General features: G+C 42.6%; 1 protein-coding gene across 2 annotated transcripts in view; it reads right to left on the reverse strand.

Moving 5' to 3' along the window:
- PLCB1 (phospholipase C beta 1) overlaps nucleotides 1-17,710 on the reverse strand; it is a 638,677-nt gene that overhangs the window by 91,881 nt on the left and 529,086 nt on the right. For both annotated transcript variants that reach the window (XM_072943830.1, XM_072943831.1), the window contains exons 24-27: nucleotides 17,249-17,381; nucleotides 15,097-15,150; nucleotides 12,168-12,387; nucleotides 7,752-7,932 (exon numbers count right to left, since the gene is read on the reverse strand). In XM_072943830.1, the coding sequence (XP_072799931.1) occupies nucleotides 7,752-7,932; nucleotides 12,168-12,387; nucleotides 15,097-15,150; nucleotides 17,249-17,381 (588 nt within the window). The remainder of the gene's footprint in view (nucleotides 1-7,751; nucleotides 7,933-12,167; nucleotides 12,388-15,096; nucleotides 15,151-17,248; nucleotides 17,382-17,710) is intronic.

Consider the following 17,710-nt stretch of genomic DNA (forward strand, 5'->3'; position numbering starts at 1 on the left):
GACTTGCTTGGAGGAAGACGTTATAAGCTCTCTTAAGAGACCTTGTCCAATTCTACTTGCTCTCAGTTGGAAGCTTTTCCCCCTTCCACATGGACAAGACCGGGCTAGCCTTGCTGGATGATGAGAGATGTGGGTCAGTCAACTGCCTTGGCTGGCTGACAGTCAGTCAACCACACGAAGCAGAACCTCCAGGGGACTGGCAGCTGAACCACAGACACATGAACGAGCAAAGCCAAGACTAGAAGAACCATCCAGGTGAGTTAACTGGAACTGCTACACACAGAATCATGAGCTCAGTAAGCAGTTGCTGTTTTAAGGCAATGAGTTTTGAGGTGTTTATTATGCAACAAAGCTCACTAAAGATAAAGACAGGCATGCGACCAGTAAGTCCGTCTGCCTTCACAACCTGTGTTCTTAATCGCGGTAAGCCCCTCAGGGCAGGGGCCACGTTTAGGCTTGGCCCACAGGAATTCCCGCACCAACATGACGACCACAGCGGGCCTTCAATACCTTCGGCTTATATAATTACATGAACATGTCTTATATGCTCTAATTTGCCAACCTTCCAAAATAGTAAATGAAAAGATATAGCATAAACTCTGTGGATCGAGAGAACAAGAGACAATCCATCAGAAAAGCAAGCAATGGATGAGAAGAGTTTGTAGAAAAAAGGAATATAAGTGGCCAATACTTACAAGGAAATACGCTCATTTTTTATCATAATTAAAGCAATAGAAATAAAGATAAATATCATTACTATCTATCTACCTATCTATCCATATCTATCTGTCTGTCTGTCTGTCTATGTAGCTATCTATCTGTCTGTGTATCTATCTATCTATCTATCTATCTAGATCAACCTCAATTCAATTAGGGTCACCCAAAGATGATCAGGAAAACTGACAAATAAGAACACATTCTGACAATCATTTCCTCCTCTATTTCACTACTAAAAGTCTTTTATTTATTTGGCACTTCTCGTTTGGTAGAGAATGTAAAGCTTTCAGGAAAGCTAAATCATTTATTTCTCAAGAAAAGTGATCCCACATTAAAGTCAGAATGTTGGAAGAAGACAGATCACACTACTACAACTACAGTGGGGCTCCTTCCTGGCACTGCAGTTACTCCTGGCCCATATACTTCAGCTGGGCGACCGCAGAAGGGAGAAAATTCAAAGTTGGCTCCCAAACAGGCTGCAGCATTCAATGGTGTTGACAGAAATCAGCAGAAAGGAAGACAGTGAGCTCCCTCAGGCTACAGCAGGGTGTCAAAAACTGCAATACACATTTATATTTGAACTCAAGATTCCCTAGCCAATTCATGTATTGTAAAAAAAAAGAAAATTAAAAAGAATGATTTATACACATTATCTCATTATTCCTCCTTATAGTTCAGTGAAATGAAGATTATTCTTATCCTCGTTAGACAGATGAGAAAACAGAAGCTCAGAGTGGTCACACAGCTACTCAGTGGGGGAGCAGTGGCCAGAAGTGATGACATTTGTCTCCAGACCCTCACTCACCGCCACTCACATCCTGATAGGCCATTCCATTAGGAGCTGGAATTCACCCAGAACTTTCACTGTGAAACACAACTTTCAGTTGCCAGGATTGGCAAGGAACTGGGGCACTCAGGTGGACAGGTGCTAATATTGGTTTGAGGCCCAGGAATGACTGCTGGTGGAACAGGCGGAGGATGTGTGAGAACACCAGCCATTGAGGTCTGTATGAAGGAAGGGAGAAATGAACGGGTTTGGAACACGTGGGAGACAAAATACGAGAAAGAAGAGAAGGGGGGGAAGCGAAGCAAGATGAAACCAGCCTCTGCAGAGAAAGGAGTATGGTGCTGTGAGAGAAAACGAGGATATCTTTATCTGATGCCACTGAAACAGGGAAAGAAGAGAGAAGACAAAAGGGTGGGTCAAACACTGCTGCAGCTGGGAAGTGACCCCAAGGACGTCACCTCCTCTCATTGGCTGTAGATGTTGAGCCTTGAATGTGATGCTGGGGCAGATTCTGAGAGTGATCGAGACCACTCAGAGGGACCCCTGAAGAAACTCTATCACTTACCAAAGTCACATTTAAAATTAAGACCTTATCCTAGTGGTATGACAAAACTCAGGGTCAGCCTATGGCAGCTGATGAAAACCAGGTAAATTAGAGCAGATTCCCCAATCATATGGCTCTTTCCTGGAACAGAGATCCTTAGCTGACCCCCAAGATATCTACAAAGAGGTTTTATGGGGTGCAAGAACTCGAATGGGGTCGGGGAACTCACACCTTTATCTTCACTCTCTTCTAGCTGAAGGTAACTGTTTCCTTCTGTCACGGAAACAGGCAGGAAATCACAAGAGATTTCTGTAGGACTTGTGACTTTGTCACCAGTAGGTAACCATCCAGCTTGACAGGCAAGCTGTGGAAAGTGGACAACACGCTGTATTTCCCACTTCAACTTAGAGGAGCTCTACACTTATTCTAAAAGGCATTTTGAGTGGGGAGACGGTATAGCACAGGTGGTAGAGCTCGTACTTAGCATGCACCCGAGATCCTGGGTTCAATCCCCAGCACCTCCTCTAAAAGTAAATAACCCTATTTATCTACTCCTGCCAAAAAAATAAAAATAAAAAATAAATAAAGAAAATGCATTTTGAGCAGAGATAAGAATCCGTGGCTCTAAAACCTGATTCTTCAACTAGAATGTGTAACAAGTCACCGGGGACTCCTATCAAAATATAAATTGTGATTTAGCAGGTCTGGGGTGGGGCCCGGGGCTCTGTGTGTCCCACAGGCTACTAGGTGGTCTGGGGACCACGCTTTGAGTAACCAGGTTGCAGAGCTGTTTGGAGGTAGAGTTTTAAGGGTAACGAGACTTTTGTTTTTAATTGAAGTATGGTCAGTTTACAACGTTCTGTCAATTTCTAGTGTACAGCCATACATACACATACATATATTCCTTTTCATATTCTTTTTCATTATAGGTTTATAAGATATTGAATATAGTGCCCTGTGCTATACAGTAGAAACTTGTTGTTTACCTATTTTATATATAGTAGTTGGTATCTGCAAATCCTGAACTCCCAATTTGAAGGATAATAATTTTTACTTGGACAGGAAGAACAAGTGCTTTGAAGCCACAGAGTCTACGAAGCTTGGGGTGCATTTGGCACCTCCTATGATAATATGAACAGTCACCTCAGAAATACTCTCTTGGTTTTTATCCATCTCTGTTGTTAGGCAAATTGTCCCCACATCTGTGTCCCCATATCAGTTTGGTCTCATTGATCACGTAGGATTAGATTGTAGTACACGCTCTCTGCGTGTGTGCTGACCACATCTCCCTCATCTTCATCCCTGTCTATCGGAGGGTTTGGCGGATATTAAGTTGTAACAAACACGTGGCAGCGAGTGTACTGATGTCGTGGTTTCTTTCTCAATCCTTGAACTGTGGGTTCACATTTGCATTTAATTCCCAAAGCAATTTTTGGAGATAAAATATCTTCTGCTTAATTTTCCTCATCACCCAAATACTCCTTTTTACCTGGGGCCTACTCGATTTTTAATTACACTTTCATTTGTCTAATTTAGCCTAAGAGGCCCGTTTGTAATTCAGAACCACAACCAAAGATAGAATTCACACCTCCAGGTGCCTTCAGTCAAAAGACTTCTACGCAGAACAATTTCTAGTTATTACAAATGGAGTTGATAGAAAAGTCCTGATACACATGTCGGCTAAAGGCATGTCATATAAACTGATGCCTGAAACGGCCATAAAATAAACCCAGCGTGGTTCTAACTCCGAGGTGTTTCGGCCTTAGCCTTCCTAACAAAAGCCCACACAGTACATTCAAAGGCACTGAGGCTCTACCTACACCCAAATCCACAATCACAGGAGTGATGGGGGAGCATTTTGAGTAGATTGCTTACATCTGGCCTGAGAGGGCCAGGCTGGCTTGGACGTAGATGCATGCTTTTCTGACAACTCATTAAAGCTTTCGCTCTGGACACATTCATTCCTTCTTGGGGAGAAAGGGCAGGAGCACGTGTTCTGCGATTGTCACCTCCAGTGGGAGTTCCACCACCTCTCCTGCTCCAGTGTCCCTTCTTCATAGGGATTTTCCCACCTATAAGCTAAGCTTGGTTTCCCCCAGGTCCCTGCCACCCATCTCCTCCAGGAGAGCGTCTGTTGAGCACTTTCTGTGCCCGCATCTGGTGGGATCGGACGTGGCGCTCACGCTCAGGGGGTCCTCCTGGGATTTTGAGGTTATGCGGCTGCTTTCTGTGATTTCTGCTCCCCGTTTCTGCAGCTCAAGTCCCCTTCTCCCCAAAAGGCCTTTCTGGGATGTCTGGGCTTCTGTTTTCATCCACACTCTGAATTCTTGCTTCACGAATCTCCTAGGAGTACTGGGTTTCCCCTCTTATTCTGCCACGTCTCTTCTGAACTGGCAGGCCCCTCTCCTCAGGAAGTGGAGTCTTGCCAGGGGTCAGCACTCTGAGAAAACGCCAGGTGATTACAGCTGGGTAGCCTAGTCCTTGACTCTGTTGGCCCACTTCAGTCATCTGCCAGAGATCCCCAGGGCTTCTCACCCTCAGACCACTATCCCTCTGAACTGTGCTTCACAATGGCCCTTTCCTGGGGCCTCGCTCCTCACCATGAGCCAGGCAGCTCAGCCCCACGGCGGTCCTTGTGAAAGGTACTTCAGAGCAGGTCACTCCTTTGCTCAAAACCCTCCAAAGAGTCCTACCTCACTCCAAATGAAACACAGAGGCCACACGGAGGCCAACGAGACCCTAAGAGATCTGTCTCAGGCCCCAGAAGTCCCACCTCTCTGACCTAAAACCCTATAGTCCTCCTCAAACAGAGCCACCTGCTGTTCCCCAGGCACACAGGGGAAGAGGCTTCACCCAGAAGCCTCTGCGTTTGCTCATCTTTCTCCCCAGGAAAACCTCACCCCATCAGTTTGCACGGGTCAGTCTTTCTCCTCCCAACTCAAATGCTGCCTTCTCAGTGCCTCTCTCCCTGGATACTCTATTTAACATTTCAAAGCACGCTCATCTTCCTCCCCTGACACCCCACCCCCTATTTTCCAAATGCAGACTGATTTCTCCCCTAAACCCTGACATATCATGTATTTTACCAACTTACTTTGTTTATGATCTGATCCCCAACTGTAGGTTCCATAAAGACAAGGACTGTCATTTTTATCCTCTACTATTTAAAAGTGTTTGCTGAATGGGTGTCTAATAAGTGCATGTGGAATGAGTGAGTGAATGAATTAGGGTTTCTTCCAGAGGTGATGAAAATGTTCTAAAATTGGTGATGGCGGTGCATACTTACGAATCTACTAAAAACCATTGAACTGTACCCTTTAAATAAGTGAACTGCAAGGAATGCAAAATAAAGCTCTCTAAAAAGAGAAAGAGGCAGTGTCCCAGCCATGGGAGTGGAGGAGTTGGCTGGGTTCTCTGTGTGAGCAGGTGTGAGGCCGGAGGAGAACCCTGGCTGGAAGTCTGAATTACGAGGCAGCTGCACAAAGGTTCCAAAGTAGGTTCTAAAGCTCTAAAGACTGAGGACCAAGGTTCAAATCCCAATTAATCCACTTTCTTTTTTTTTTTAATTGAAATATACGTTGATTTACAAAGTTGGGTTGATTTCTGGTGTACAGAATAGTGATTCAGTTATACATATGTGTGTATATATATATTCCTTTTCATATTCTTTTCCATCATAGGCCATTACACGGTATTGAACACAGCTCCCTGTGCTGTACAGTAGGACCTTGTTGTTTACCTCTTTTATATACCCAAATACTCCATTTTCTGGTTGTGGAAATGTGGGAAAGTCACTAGCTTTCTCTGTAAGTTTTTTATCTGCCAAATGCGCCGACAATAGTAGCAAACAAAAGGGTTGTGAGGATTAAATTGAACAATTTCTGTAACTGGTTTAGCACAGCGCACGGCTCCAAGGAGAGTCCTCAGCACATGGCTGCTATTTTAATTACTATTATTGTTATTATTTTCTGGGGTCCTAGGGATGGGGCACTAAGAAAGACAGGCGGCAGTGTTTGTAGCCGGGTCCCAAGGCCATTATCTCCCATTACAATTCACTTGGATCTTCTTCGGTCTGTCAAAACAATCCCCAGTTTACAGTAAACCCAACCTCTGCCCAAACGCCCTTGCACCGCCTGGCTCTCACTTGGGTAGTTTACAAACGACTGAACCTGGTGCGCAAGGCAGCCCAGCAAAATCGCGCGGAGCTTGTTCAAAACAGATCCTTGCGCCGCACATTTCGGTGCAGGGCACCGGGTCGCGACGGGCAGGCCTGGACCGGAAGCATCAGCACCGGCCGCCCTGCAGGAGGCCTGCTCAACTGGAAATTCAGGGGAGGGCCCAACAATCTGTGTTTTAACAAGCCCTCCAGGCGATCCTGACGCGTGCTCCAGTTGACAAGTGACCAAGTAGAATCCGAGTTTTTGATAAGCTCCTCTCGTGATTTTTGACCTGCTCATTTGCCTACTGTCAGTGAACAACTAGTCCTAGAACGGCAGCCCTGCCCTGGACCGTCTCTTACACGATCATGACTCCGTGGTCCGCCGTGGGGTCCACACGCAGAGAGGGCCCCAGAGTTCTGTGAGGCGGACAGGCCTCCAGCAGTGAAATGAACAGGTGACACAGCCCCCTCAGGGGGAGGCTGTAGCTCAGTGGGAAGAACGCCTGCTTAGCAGGCATGAGGCCCTGGGTTCAATCCCCAGTACCTCCATTAAAATAAAAAAAAAAAACAAAACCAACTACATCCCCCCCCCAATTTTATTTTAAGAAGGAACAACAACAACAAAATAAAATACCTCCCAGAACCCACTTCCTCTGGGCACACAAATGTCTATTAAGCGTACTCTCTTGTTTTGTTTTTGGCACAAGCTTGTTTTCAAGGCCACTTTATTGCTTGATTCATTTAATGTATCTGTCACCCAATATTTATCATGTCCCCACTATGTGTCAAGGCATCAAAAACAATGGAATGTCACAATCCCTGAGAAACTATTTCAGGGGACAAAACTGCTAAACAGTGAAGAAGATGGCACTGCCTTTTTGGGTAGACAGAGTTCCACATCGGCCATTTAAATACTGACTTTTCCAAATGTAGAGCAATGGCTTGTATAATTTTTTTTTAGTCCCTCTTGTATCACGGCAAAGCTGCATTACCACATAAAAAGTCAACATTTATTTGCAGCATGTTCTTAATTTTCTGAAAGGTAAGTGTTATTTAATTCCTTGTGAGATTTCAAAAACTCCAAAAAAAAAAAAAAAGGAAACCGATTATAGCCACAAAATGAGTTAGTGGAAAAAAATAAAATAAAATAAAACATAGCTTCACTGGGGAACAGAGAGAAGCCTGGTAGAGATGCTGGAATAATGAGGTTTGTCAAATGTTAGCATGGTGGATACCACTTCGCCTATGCAATTTCCAGTTCTAAGAAACAGTGATTTTGTTGCTTTTTAAAACCCAAGTACTGGGTTTTGATCATGCTTTGAAGTTAAGCACGTGTTAAACCACGCGTCACAATATGGATCTGGGAGAGGCGTCCCACCTCTGTAACCTGGCATCCAAAGAAGATTATTCCATAAGGAAGCAAAATGAAAGCGCCAGCCAGACCTGCTGCTGTCTCGCGTTATGTGATCCAAGAGCATCAGACACTTTCTACAAGGAAAGAGGGTTCCAGCTACAGAAGCAGAAATCACATTTTCCAGGCTTACCAGCTTAATATGTTCTCGCTTCTGGTACTTTTCACTGTAATACTGTTCTTGCCGAAGATTCAGCAGCTGCTGCTGCTGCTTGTCCTTCAGGTCTATTAACTTTTGGGTCATTTCGGCGTCCAGGGCAGTGAGGTCCTGCTCAATCGTCGACGACCCGTGGTCAGGGCTGCTGGGTTCCGATCTGCAGAGACACAGAGCTTGACTCACAAAACAAGCAGGTCGTAGCAGGGTGGAGGCATGGCTGTTCACCAGAGCTCCTCCTAGAGGGAGCACTGTGTTTGGAAATAAATATTTCAATAGACCACTTGTGATAGAGACTGGTACCCAAGGACAAGTTTAGCCGCAGAGGGTCTCCAAACACAGAAAGTGGATGAAATTTGTGTTGCCCTAGAAGGAGGTGGGGGCAGAAGAGGAAAACCAGGAGGCTGAGGGCCCTGGCGGTGGTGGTGGGGCCAAGGATAATCTCCCCTTGGGAAAAACAATGTCTATAAAGGATTTTTAAGGCTGTTATTTTTTTTTATGTTTTTAACGTGGCATATATAATCTAATTCCCAGCTACATGTCTCCTATACAGTTCCTATACATTTCTCCTATATACTCTATATTGATGATTCCATAGGGGGAATTGAAAAGGTGTTGAATTTTGCACCTGGACAATGTAGATTGACAAGGGAAAGCACGTGCAGATGCCACGTGTCGGCAACCTTCCCAGCTGATACATTCTGCTTCTTGATGTCTTTCAATAGCAAGGATATGCTATTAAAACAAATTTCTTTGGGGGCAGAGCCAACTTCATTGATATCTCCACCCCAAAGGACACTTTCCTCAAACTGCTTTGGAGGAGGATGAATTAGGTTCATTCTAAATATTTACTGAGGACTTTCTCTGTGCAGGGTGACTTTCTTTGTGTTATTCACAGTCAAGGATTTATACAAACACTAAGAAGTTTAGAGCTAATGTTGAAACAAATCAAAGCAATTCTCACTAAGTTATTACTATGTTAAAATAGAGTGTGAGTCCTTCAAATTTTGTTCTCTTACTTCTTGAGGGAGAAACAGACAGACAGAGTTGGAATGGGGTACCAAGAGCAGGTCTGCTCTTTTCATTTATATGGAAAGTTCTGCAGGAAGGGCCACCTCAGATATCCAGCACATCAGATTCTGCCTCCGTGTTTTCATTTGTGGCCACATGGAACAGGTAGGAAAGGCACTAATTCTTCCTGCTTTCTCTTTGGATTAGGCCAGCATCAGTGGCATCACATGGAGAGGCAGGTGGTTGAAGCTGGTGTTAGGATCCTGTTTTGCCATATAAGGGATGCAGAATGCCCTCAAAGGCTTCTATTTGCATTTTTATGCACAATGCCAAATGAGAGGGAACACTCTGTCAGGCTCCTGGGTCCTGATACATCAGAATTGCACGGCAGCATTGAGGGGGTCCCCCATCCCCCCATTATTCCTCAGTATCTGAGTAGTAGAGCACGGGTGAAGTGACTTCCATCTTAACATGAACATGAGATACATTTATCATCGTTTGTAGCAGGAAGTCAGTGTAGCCAGAACATAGAGGCAATGCTTGTCAACCATAACCATCACAGCAGAGGCAAAAGGGCAACATTTCCTGACCACCTGACAGATGCCAAAGATGCTCTAATTGACTTCTGGCTTTCACAGCAACCCAACTGGTAGGTACCATCTCCAGTTTACATTTGAGGAAACTGAGGTCCAGTGAGACAATCTGCCAAAGGATACAGCATCAGTGAGCAGCAATGCAGTTTCCACAAGGACAGACGTCTAGGAAATGCCAAAGTCTGTGCTCTAAGAACAATGCAGAATTGCACACGATGTCCGACAAAAACCATCTGCAAAGGATCTGCTCTTCACATCATGTGAAAGCTGAGTTCAGATGAAGGAGAAACTAATCTAATATAATGTTGTACTTATGAAACTTATATAATGTTATAAATCAATGTTACCTCAACAAAAAAATTTAAAAATTATTTATTAGTTCACTGGAGAATAATAATTATAATAAACCCATTGCATATTAGCATATTTTTTGTGGAAAATAATTATACTTTCAAAACCAAAAGAAAATCAGTGAAAACCAAAAACCACTAATCTAATGGACATTATGTCCATTCATTACTTTGAGGTATTTTCAGGATTTTAATCTGTATCAAGGAGAATGGAAGGTGGACAGACATAGTCAGACCTCAGTGGCTTGGCCTCTTGAAGGTAAGATTCTCCTGATGCATTTTTTGACATCAGATGCTTAGGGACTTTGTTTTTTGAAGGAAAAGTCTAAAACACAGCCAAGGGGCAAGTGTTTCTGCATCGTCTCCAAAAACAGGGTTGTCTAAGGTTGCCTGTACAAGATCTATGAGATGAATTCTTCTGTAATTTAATACCAGGAACATTTGTATCTCTTGGAAAAGCAAGCCAGTTTCCTTTAATCAGATAAGGGGAATTATCTATTCTGTATTTCCTTTTCTCAGAAGCTAAGAGCTAACCTCCGTGTTCAAGGACAGAAATTACCTTAAATGGTTGGTGCTGTCCAGTCAAAATATAACATGGGCCATATATTTGATTTTTTTTCAAACTCTGTGACTTGAAAGTTTTAGTCAACATGTTCAGGTGAAAAGAAATGAGTGAAATGAATTTTAATAATATATTTTACATAATTTGATACATTGAAAATGTGATCATTTCAACATACAAATAAAATCCATATGAGTCGATATAAAAATATGAGCTATTTTACATGCTTTCTTTTTAGTGAAGTCTTTGACATCCTGTATGTATTTTATACTTCAAGCATATTTCAGTTCCAATGAGTGACTGTTTATGGGTGATGACTCGTGTATCGGACAGCAGGTCTGGTACCTGCAGGACACTCAATCTGCATGCATATGTATGTGTGTGTTCTTTTTTTTAAAATTTTTATACGATTTTTATATATGTCTTCTTTAAGTTCCTTCAATATTCCATTGGAAGTTTGCAGGATATGACTTATAAGTAAATAAACACAGGGATAAACAAACGACCACAGACATATCACTAAGATAGGAATTCAGAAGTCCAGGCCCAGCTTTGCCTGCCCCGTTTGGGAACAGTGGGTAAATGTGAAGCCTTTAGTGTTCAGCTTCCTCCTTGAAGACATGACAAAAGTTCACCTAGATGGCTTCTCAGGCTGCTCCAGCTTGAAGAAATGGTGATTTTTGCTGGAGGGGTTTTGTTTGCGCTTTGAAGTTCAGCGCATGTTAAACCACAGGTCACAACGTGCATCTGAAAACTGCCTCTTACCTTTCTCTCTAACCTGGCGTCAAGATCAGGTCACTGAGGAAGGAAGCAAAGGCAAGGATGTGGTCCAGCCCGCCTGATTCTTAGCTCACTGACAGGTACCTTCCATGCTCACACAGTTCCCCGCGTTACCACGTTAGCCACTTTGGGGTGATAACCGTGTAGGTCATGTTCACTGCTGTGTCCCCGGAACACAGAGTAGGGACTCAATAAACATTGATTGAATGAATGTGTGAGAGATGCTTCTCCCTGGCATGGTCTGGGCACATAGGGCCGTGGCACTTCTCGGCCCCAAACAAGGGTCATCTGTACAAGGCTTTATGGGTTTCAGATAGGGCAGCAAAGGGTAGGAGAGATTCTCTTTATAAGACAAGTTGCCTCTTTCGCTAGGTTTGGTACACAGCAAAGTGTCACACGCCCAGGTTGGCAGCTGTGATTTGGGAAGTCAGCCAGTTGGTCCTGGACCCACAGGCTAGAACTCAAGGGTAGGAATTCCAGCATATCTAGTTTAAGAATTTGATCAAATAAAGAAATTCAGTCCACAAGCCAAAGTGAGCTGAGGGGACACAACAACTGTAGGGTGAGGGGCTTTCCTTCTTGCGGTGGTGAGATCCAAAACAGGGTACCACACACCAAAAATCCATTAACTGTACTTCAATTGAAAAAAATAACTATCAAGCAAAGACCATTATATGACAGTTTGCAAAGGAAGAAATAGAAATTGATGAAAAATATGCCCAAAAATTCACCTGACAAAGGAGATGCAAATTAAGATAATAATGACATAACTTCTTTTCTCCATCAAGTTTGCACTCTCATATCTTGCTGGGAGTTACAAATTGAAACAGAAAAGTCTTTAAATTGATCTAGGGAATCCCACTTCTAGAAGTTTAAGAAAATAATTAAGAATATGTGAAAAGATTTACCCATAAATGTTTCTTACTACATTTCTTGTAATAGCAAATAATCGAAAACAATCTTTCTGTCCATCAATAGAAAATCATTTAAATAAATTTTAGTTTGTCCATTCAAAAAAAAAACCCAAAACACTGAAAATCCATGTACATGACTCTCTCCCTTCATACTACAAAGCAAACAAAATATTCATTCGACTCACTTTTTCTTACTGTCCTTTCTGGCTGTCTTTTCCAAAGCTGCTCTCCTTCTCAGATAGTCATTCTGGATTTCATTGTATTTTGTAGTGTGTTCTTTGATAAGGTCAGTGGTTTTCTTGTGGTGTCTCTTAACCAGGTCTTTCATTTCTTTGTAGTGCTTCTTCTGAAGTTTCACAAACGACTTTTGTTGCTTCAGCTCTTCAATTGTCTGCGCCTCCACTTCTGCAACAGATGGGAATGAGAGCTACCAGGCACGGGGGCTGCGAGGACAGGCGTCAGGATGGGGAGCATCAGCGGGTGGGGCGACCTGAGTCCGATCCCAGCCCCCACCCCCCCGCGGAATTTTAAGAGCAGAGCTTCGATATCAAAGACGCGTTCCGGGCTGGCTCTTTTACTTGCTAAGGTTGTGATTACGTTGCCAATTTCTTTACTCATAATTTTTGTTTTTTAAAGGTGGGGGTTCCCTAGATACAGAGCCCAAGAGAGGGATTCAAGTGCAGGTGGTTTACGGAGAGGAGCTCTCAGGAGGAGGGGAGGGGGGCAGCAGGTAGGGAAGAGGAAGCAGCTGAGCAAGGATGCGGACTCAGCTGGAGTCTGGCTTCTGCCTGATTCCACGGGGACCTCCGGAGAGTGAACTGCACTCCAGAGTCCATCTCACCTCGAGGCAAGAAAGCCAGCTTGTTTCATATTTGGGAATGTCAGTGGATGGAGGCATCAGCTCCTGGAGAGGGGGCTTCCTTTTGGCTGCGGGCAGTTTCCGAGAGCAGGCGGAAGCTATGACCTGTTAGCTGTCAACATTGAGTGCAGCCGGCAGCGGAGCGCAGCAGGCGGGAAAGGGCACGCGGGCGGACACAGGCAGGATGCCTTGTAAGGATCACACTATTTCTACTTTTTAGGGTGGTTATGGTAATGATCAAATGAAAGAACGAATGCCACGTTTTAAACACAACTCCTGGCAGTGTGTCTGTAGAGGCTTAATAAATGATTGTACGGGTTCTCCACCACCACATCTAGGGGGCGCTATTCACAGTATGGCCAGCGTAGGTTTGTGTATTTATCACAGCATTGCTCCCACACAAATCAGGAAGGCGAGGGGAGGTCCTTACTCTGATTTGCCCAAAGGCACCATAAGGCTTAACATCACTCCATAGTATTTTATTTAATGCTGAGAAAGCATTAATGTAACAGAGCTTGATCTTAAAACAGCCTGTGTTTTATCGACCTATTTAACCAATTCTAGAATATGCATTTAAAAAGCATGTTAACATTTCTAAAATTAAGATGCATCCTATTATCAATGGACTGTCAGAATTCGTTGGTGTTTTTCCTTCTTAGCCATCCATCCCTGAATAGTGGGGTGCCTTAAAATTGATGGTGCCTTAAATTCAATGAATTATCATTTATTTAGACTGAGATTAAGTCATAGTTCACATGTTTCCATCCTTTGACTTGAACTTTCTGCTTCTGGGAACACAAATATGTTATCATACATGTTTAGAACTGTCAAGAGGTTCAGAAATAATATATAACAGAATAACAATGGACCTGAATAGGAAATGAAATGTCTAGTGGATAAGCATGGAAGTCAGAACAATTATTTATGTTCTTAAAGGCTAAGGCCTTTAAGAAATTGAAATATGTTCCCCTTTTTAATAATGTATCTATTCTCCTGACATTCAATTCCTTTTGAGAAAGAGGCCAGGGAGAGAATCAGGTACATTTATTTAATGGTTTCCCTCAGGCCCAAATGGACTCATTATGGTTGAGTAATGACTTATTATATTAAAATTTATAATCATAAGGAGCTATTGCAGTTTGGGTAACAGATTCAACCTCACTTCTTTAAAAATGGTGTGCAGCACATTGGCTATGGGGAGTTTAGCAACAGGGTTCAAGATGACTAAAAATAATTCCAGAAAGAGAAAGAAAAACACCATATGAGATCATAAATACACGTACAGAAGTGCAGGAATCCTAGATGCACCCCCTTTTCAATTTTCACAGAGTGAACAGGCTTCAGTAGCCATCACTTAGATCCAAATCAGAATATTAGCAGCATCCCAGAGGCCCTCTTTTTGGTTTCTGCCTTCCCACCCCGACCCCTAGTATAATCCAAATCCGTGTTTTTAACAGGATAAATCAGTTTTGCCTATTTTTGAACTTTATGTAGCTGGAATCCTAAAGAATGTACTCTTTTGTTTTTGTCCTCTTCAACCTCATGCTTGTGAATTCTATCCATGTGGTTGAGCGTAACTATGAATTATTTCTTCAGCTGTACCCTTTTTCATTCTGTGACTATACCACAGTTTATTTAGCCACCTGACTATTTATGGACATTTGGGCTGTATACCGGCTTTGGCTGTTACTACTAGTGCTGCTTTTGTGAACATGTGTATACATTTCTGTTGTATGTGGGGCCGAGTATTATAAACATCTTTAAGACGCTATTGCATACTGCTAATTGTATTAAAGAAAGCTTGTATCAATTTTAGTCCTACTGGTTTAAGGAACTAACCAAATATAAAATATTTCCAAACTGTAACATTGTTCTTGAACACTGTATATTTTTTGGTCACGAATAGTTCATATTCTGCATTTCTAAACTAGGCTTTATTGTGGGCACTTTGGGAAGATTGCATTCCTGTCTACTGGGTCACATTTCCAGTATGAAACTATTCTTGACTCTAAAATGTATCTTGTGAAATTATGTTATTTTTGCACCAGTAGGGTCCTATCTGCCAAGTATGGTTGCTTCTCTATGGCTACATCTTGTAACGTGCTTGAACTAGAACGTGTATCTGTAGATTGTTTTAGAAAAGAAATACTAATGATGTTATTTTCAAAGATAAAGAGAAATCTCCTCGCTTCTAAATACTTTCACTGTAGAATATTCAGCTGCTTAATTCCATAGGGACAAAGGGTGATATTTACCTGTTAAAACACTCTGAATGAGATCTTCCGTTTTAGCAGGTGCCTTTACAGAACCTGAAATAAACAGATACAATAAATAGCCTCCTTTAACTTTAAAAATACTTTTCTTCCTGAATAAAACAACTTTTGGCTCTTGAGTCTAAGTCTCCCTAAGAAGAAATTACCAATTGCGGGAGAAAATTATTCTAAAATATTGTAAGAAATGTCTTCATTTTTTAACTTTGAGGGAACCTATTTAAATGTGAATCTCTATGCTCCATTTATAGAGAGAAAGGACTTCTCTCTACTTTGAATCATGGCAACAAATTCAGTTTAGGCTCTGCTACTGCCACCTTTTGGCAAAATCAGGAATGACAAGTGGTCCTTTAAAAAACAAAGGCTGACCAGCAGGCAGGAATAATGCCACAGTAAAGGTCCGTTGAGGGATGCCAAAATCACGGGACAAAAGATTAAGGAGAACAGGACAGTTGCGTAGTCCCAAAGGATCTCCTCCAAGATATCTATTAACGATAAAGGAGGAAATTGTAACTTTCACTGGGGAGACCTGGCAGTCGGCACCTTAATCAAGTGATCCAACATCACCAATAAAGAGACATAGGAACACCAGGTACCCCTGATATGATGCTCTGAGAACAGCACCGCTTCTGTGATGTTCTTGCAAAAACGCATAACCTCAGACTAATCATGAGAAAGCATCAGGCCAACCCAAATTGGGGGACCATCTACAAAATAATGGACCAGTACACTTGAAAAGTGCCAAAGGAATGAAAGTCAGGACAGATGGAGGGACTGTCATAAACTCAGGGAGGCTCAGGAGACACGACAATTCACATAATGTGGGCTCCTGAGTTGGAACCTGGAATAAATGACGTTAGTGGAAAGCAGGTGAGGTTCAAACAAGGTCTGTGGTTTAGTTCAGGGAATTGCACCACTGTGATTTTCCTGGCCTGACTCGGACAGGTGTTTAACACTAGGTAAGAGGAGACCATGTTTGCAGTGTATTTAAATTTTTAAAAAATTTTTAATTAAAAAATTTTTAATTAAAAATTTTTATGCTGAACTATGTTTTAAAAATGATTCTGTAAGTCAAATTATTTCAAAACATCAAGTTAAAAAAATCAAATGCTAAAATGCTAAATTCTCTTTTACTCTCAAAAGTACAAGGCTATATTTACTGACATATTTAAATGACTTATTCAGATTCCAGAAACACTCAAAATGTTTGTAGTTGGTATGTAAAATCTCCACTTGAAAAATTTCACTTCTTGTTTACACTCAGGTCATCTTCTTCCTATTATTGGTCTCAACAACCGCCTTTCTTAAGTAGGAGCATAGAAGCTAAAAGCACGAATATTTCAGGATCGTGGGGAACTGTGTCCATCCCGCCTTCACTCTTCATTAGCTGTGTGGCCTTCGAGAAATACCTTGTCATTTCAAAGCTGCAATTTACTCATCTGTACCCTTGGGCCAATGACAGCAATTCCCACAGTGGCCCGCGGGAGATAGTTCCCATGAAGGGTCCAGCCGAGGGCTTGGCACATGGTGGGCACTTAAAATTATTGAAAAGTAAGTTGGGAAAAGATGGGAAGGAATTCTTGGCAGAGACTTAACTTAGTGAGGTAGAACTAAGACTGTGCTTCTAAAGCAGAGCTGTGTGTAAGGTGTTTGAAGAACCCATCACACACCTGCCAGCAGATGGATCATAATCTGTCATTAAATAAAGACATGGGAAATCTGGCTAATACTTTATTGTGGCTTTATAAGTTATCAGCGGAGCCAGAGGAGCACTTAGAGTCTCTCTCGGCATTCCTTCCTCCCTTCTGTCCTTCCTTCCATTCTTCCTTCCTTCTTTTCTTCCTTCTGTTCATCCTTCCTTCCTTCTTCCTTCCTTCCTCCCTCCCTCCCTTCTGTCCTTCCTTCCATCCTTCCTTCCTTCTTTTCTTCCTTCCTTCCATCCTTCCTCCCTCCCCCCCTTCCTTTCTTCCCTCATTCATTCCTTCATCCCACATTTCTGGAGCACCTCCTAAGTCATGCATTTTTGCTCACAGGATGCTTTCACTGACTCAATCACACCAACTCCTTCCATGGTACATACAAACCAGGGCCTCTTAGTCCCGCTGTACAGCTCTCTTCTCAGAGAGCTACTACTTACCTGGAGTTGGTTGGCTGTGGAGAGCCTGGGAGGGCGGTCTGGGTGTCAGGGATGCAGTGTGATTCACCCCATTTTCTGCCGGAGTTGTCCTGGCTTCACTCGGAGCTTCTGACGGTGTTTCCCCAGGATCGGCCTAAAATCATAAACATCCTTTCATTTTCCCCATTTCTTACTGTTCTTTCGTTAACTTTTTAAACCAGCAAGGCTACATTTGAGAGCATTTTCACAACCTATTTGGAGTCTGGTATATCACATTTGAAAGTGTCTGGAAGTATATTGAAGTATGTTTTAAAAATAATTCTGTAAGTCAAATTATTGTGAAAACAGCATGGTGTTGAACCATGATTGCGGCAGAATAATTGTATTGAAGGCCCCGATATTTATGCCTTCAATGTCCATGCCCCTTGGCAGTGTCCCCCATGATGGCTCTGGACCTGAGTATGTGATTTGCTTTGGTCAAAT

This window comes from Vicugna pacos, chromosome 19 (assembly GCF_048564905.1).
Source record: "Vicugna pacos chromosome 19, VicPac4, whole genome shotgun sequence".
NCBI classification, from domain to species: Eukaryota; Metazoa; Chordata; class Mammalia; order Artiodactyla; family Camelidae; genus Vicugna; species Vicugna pacos.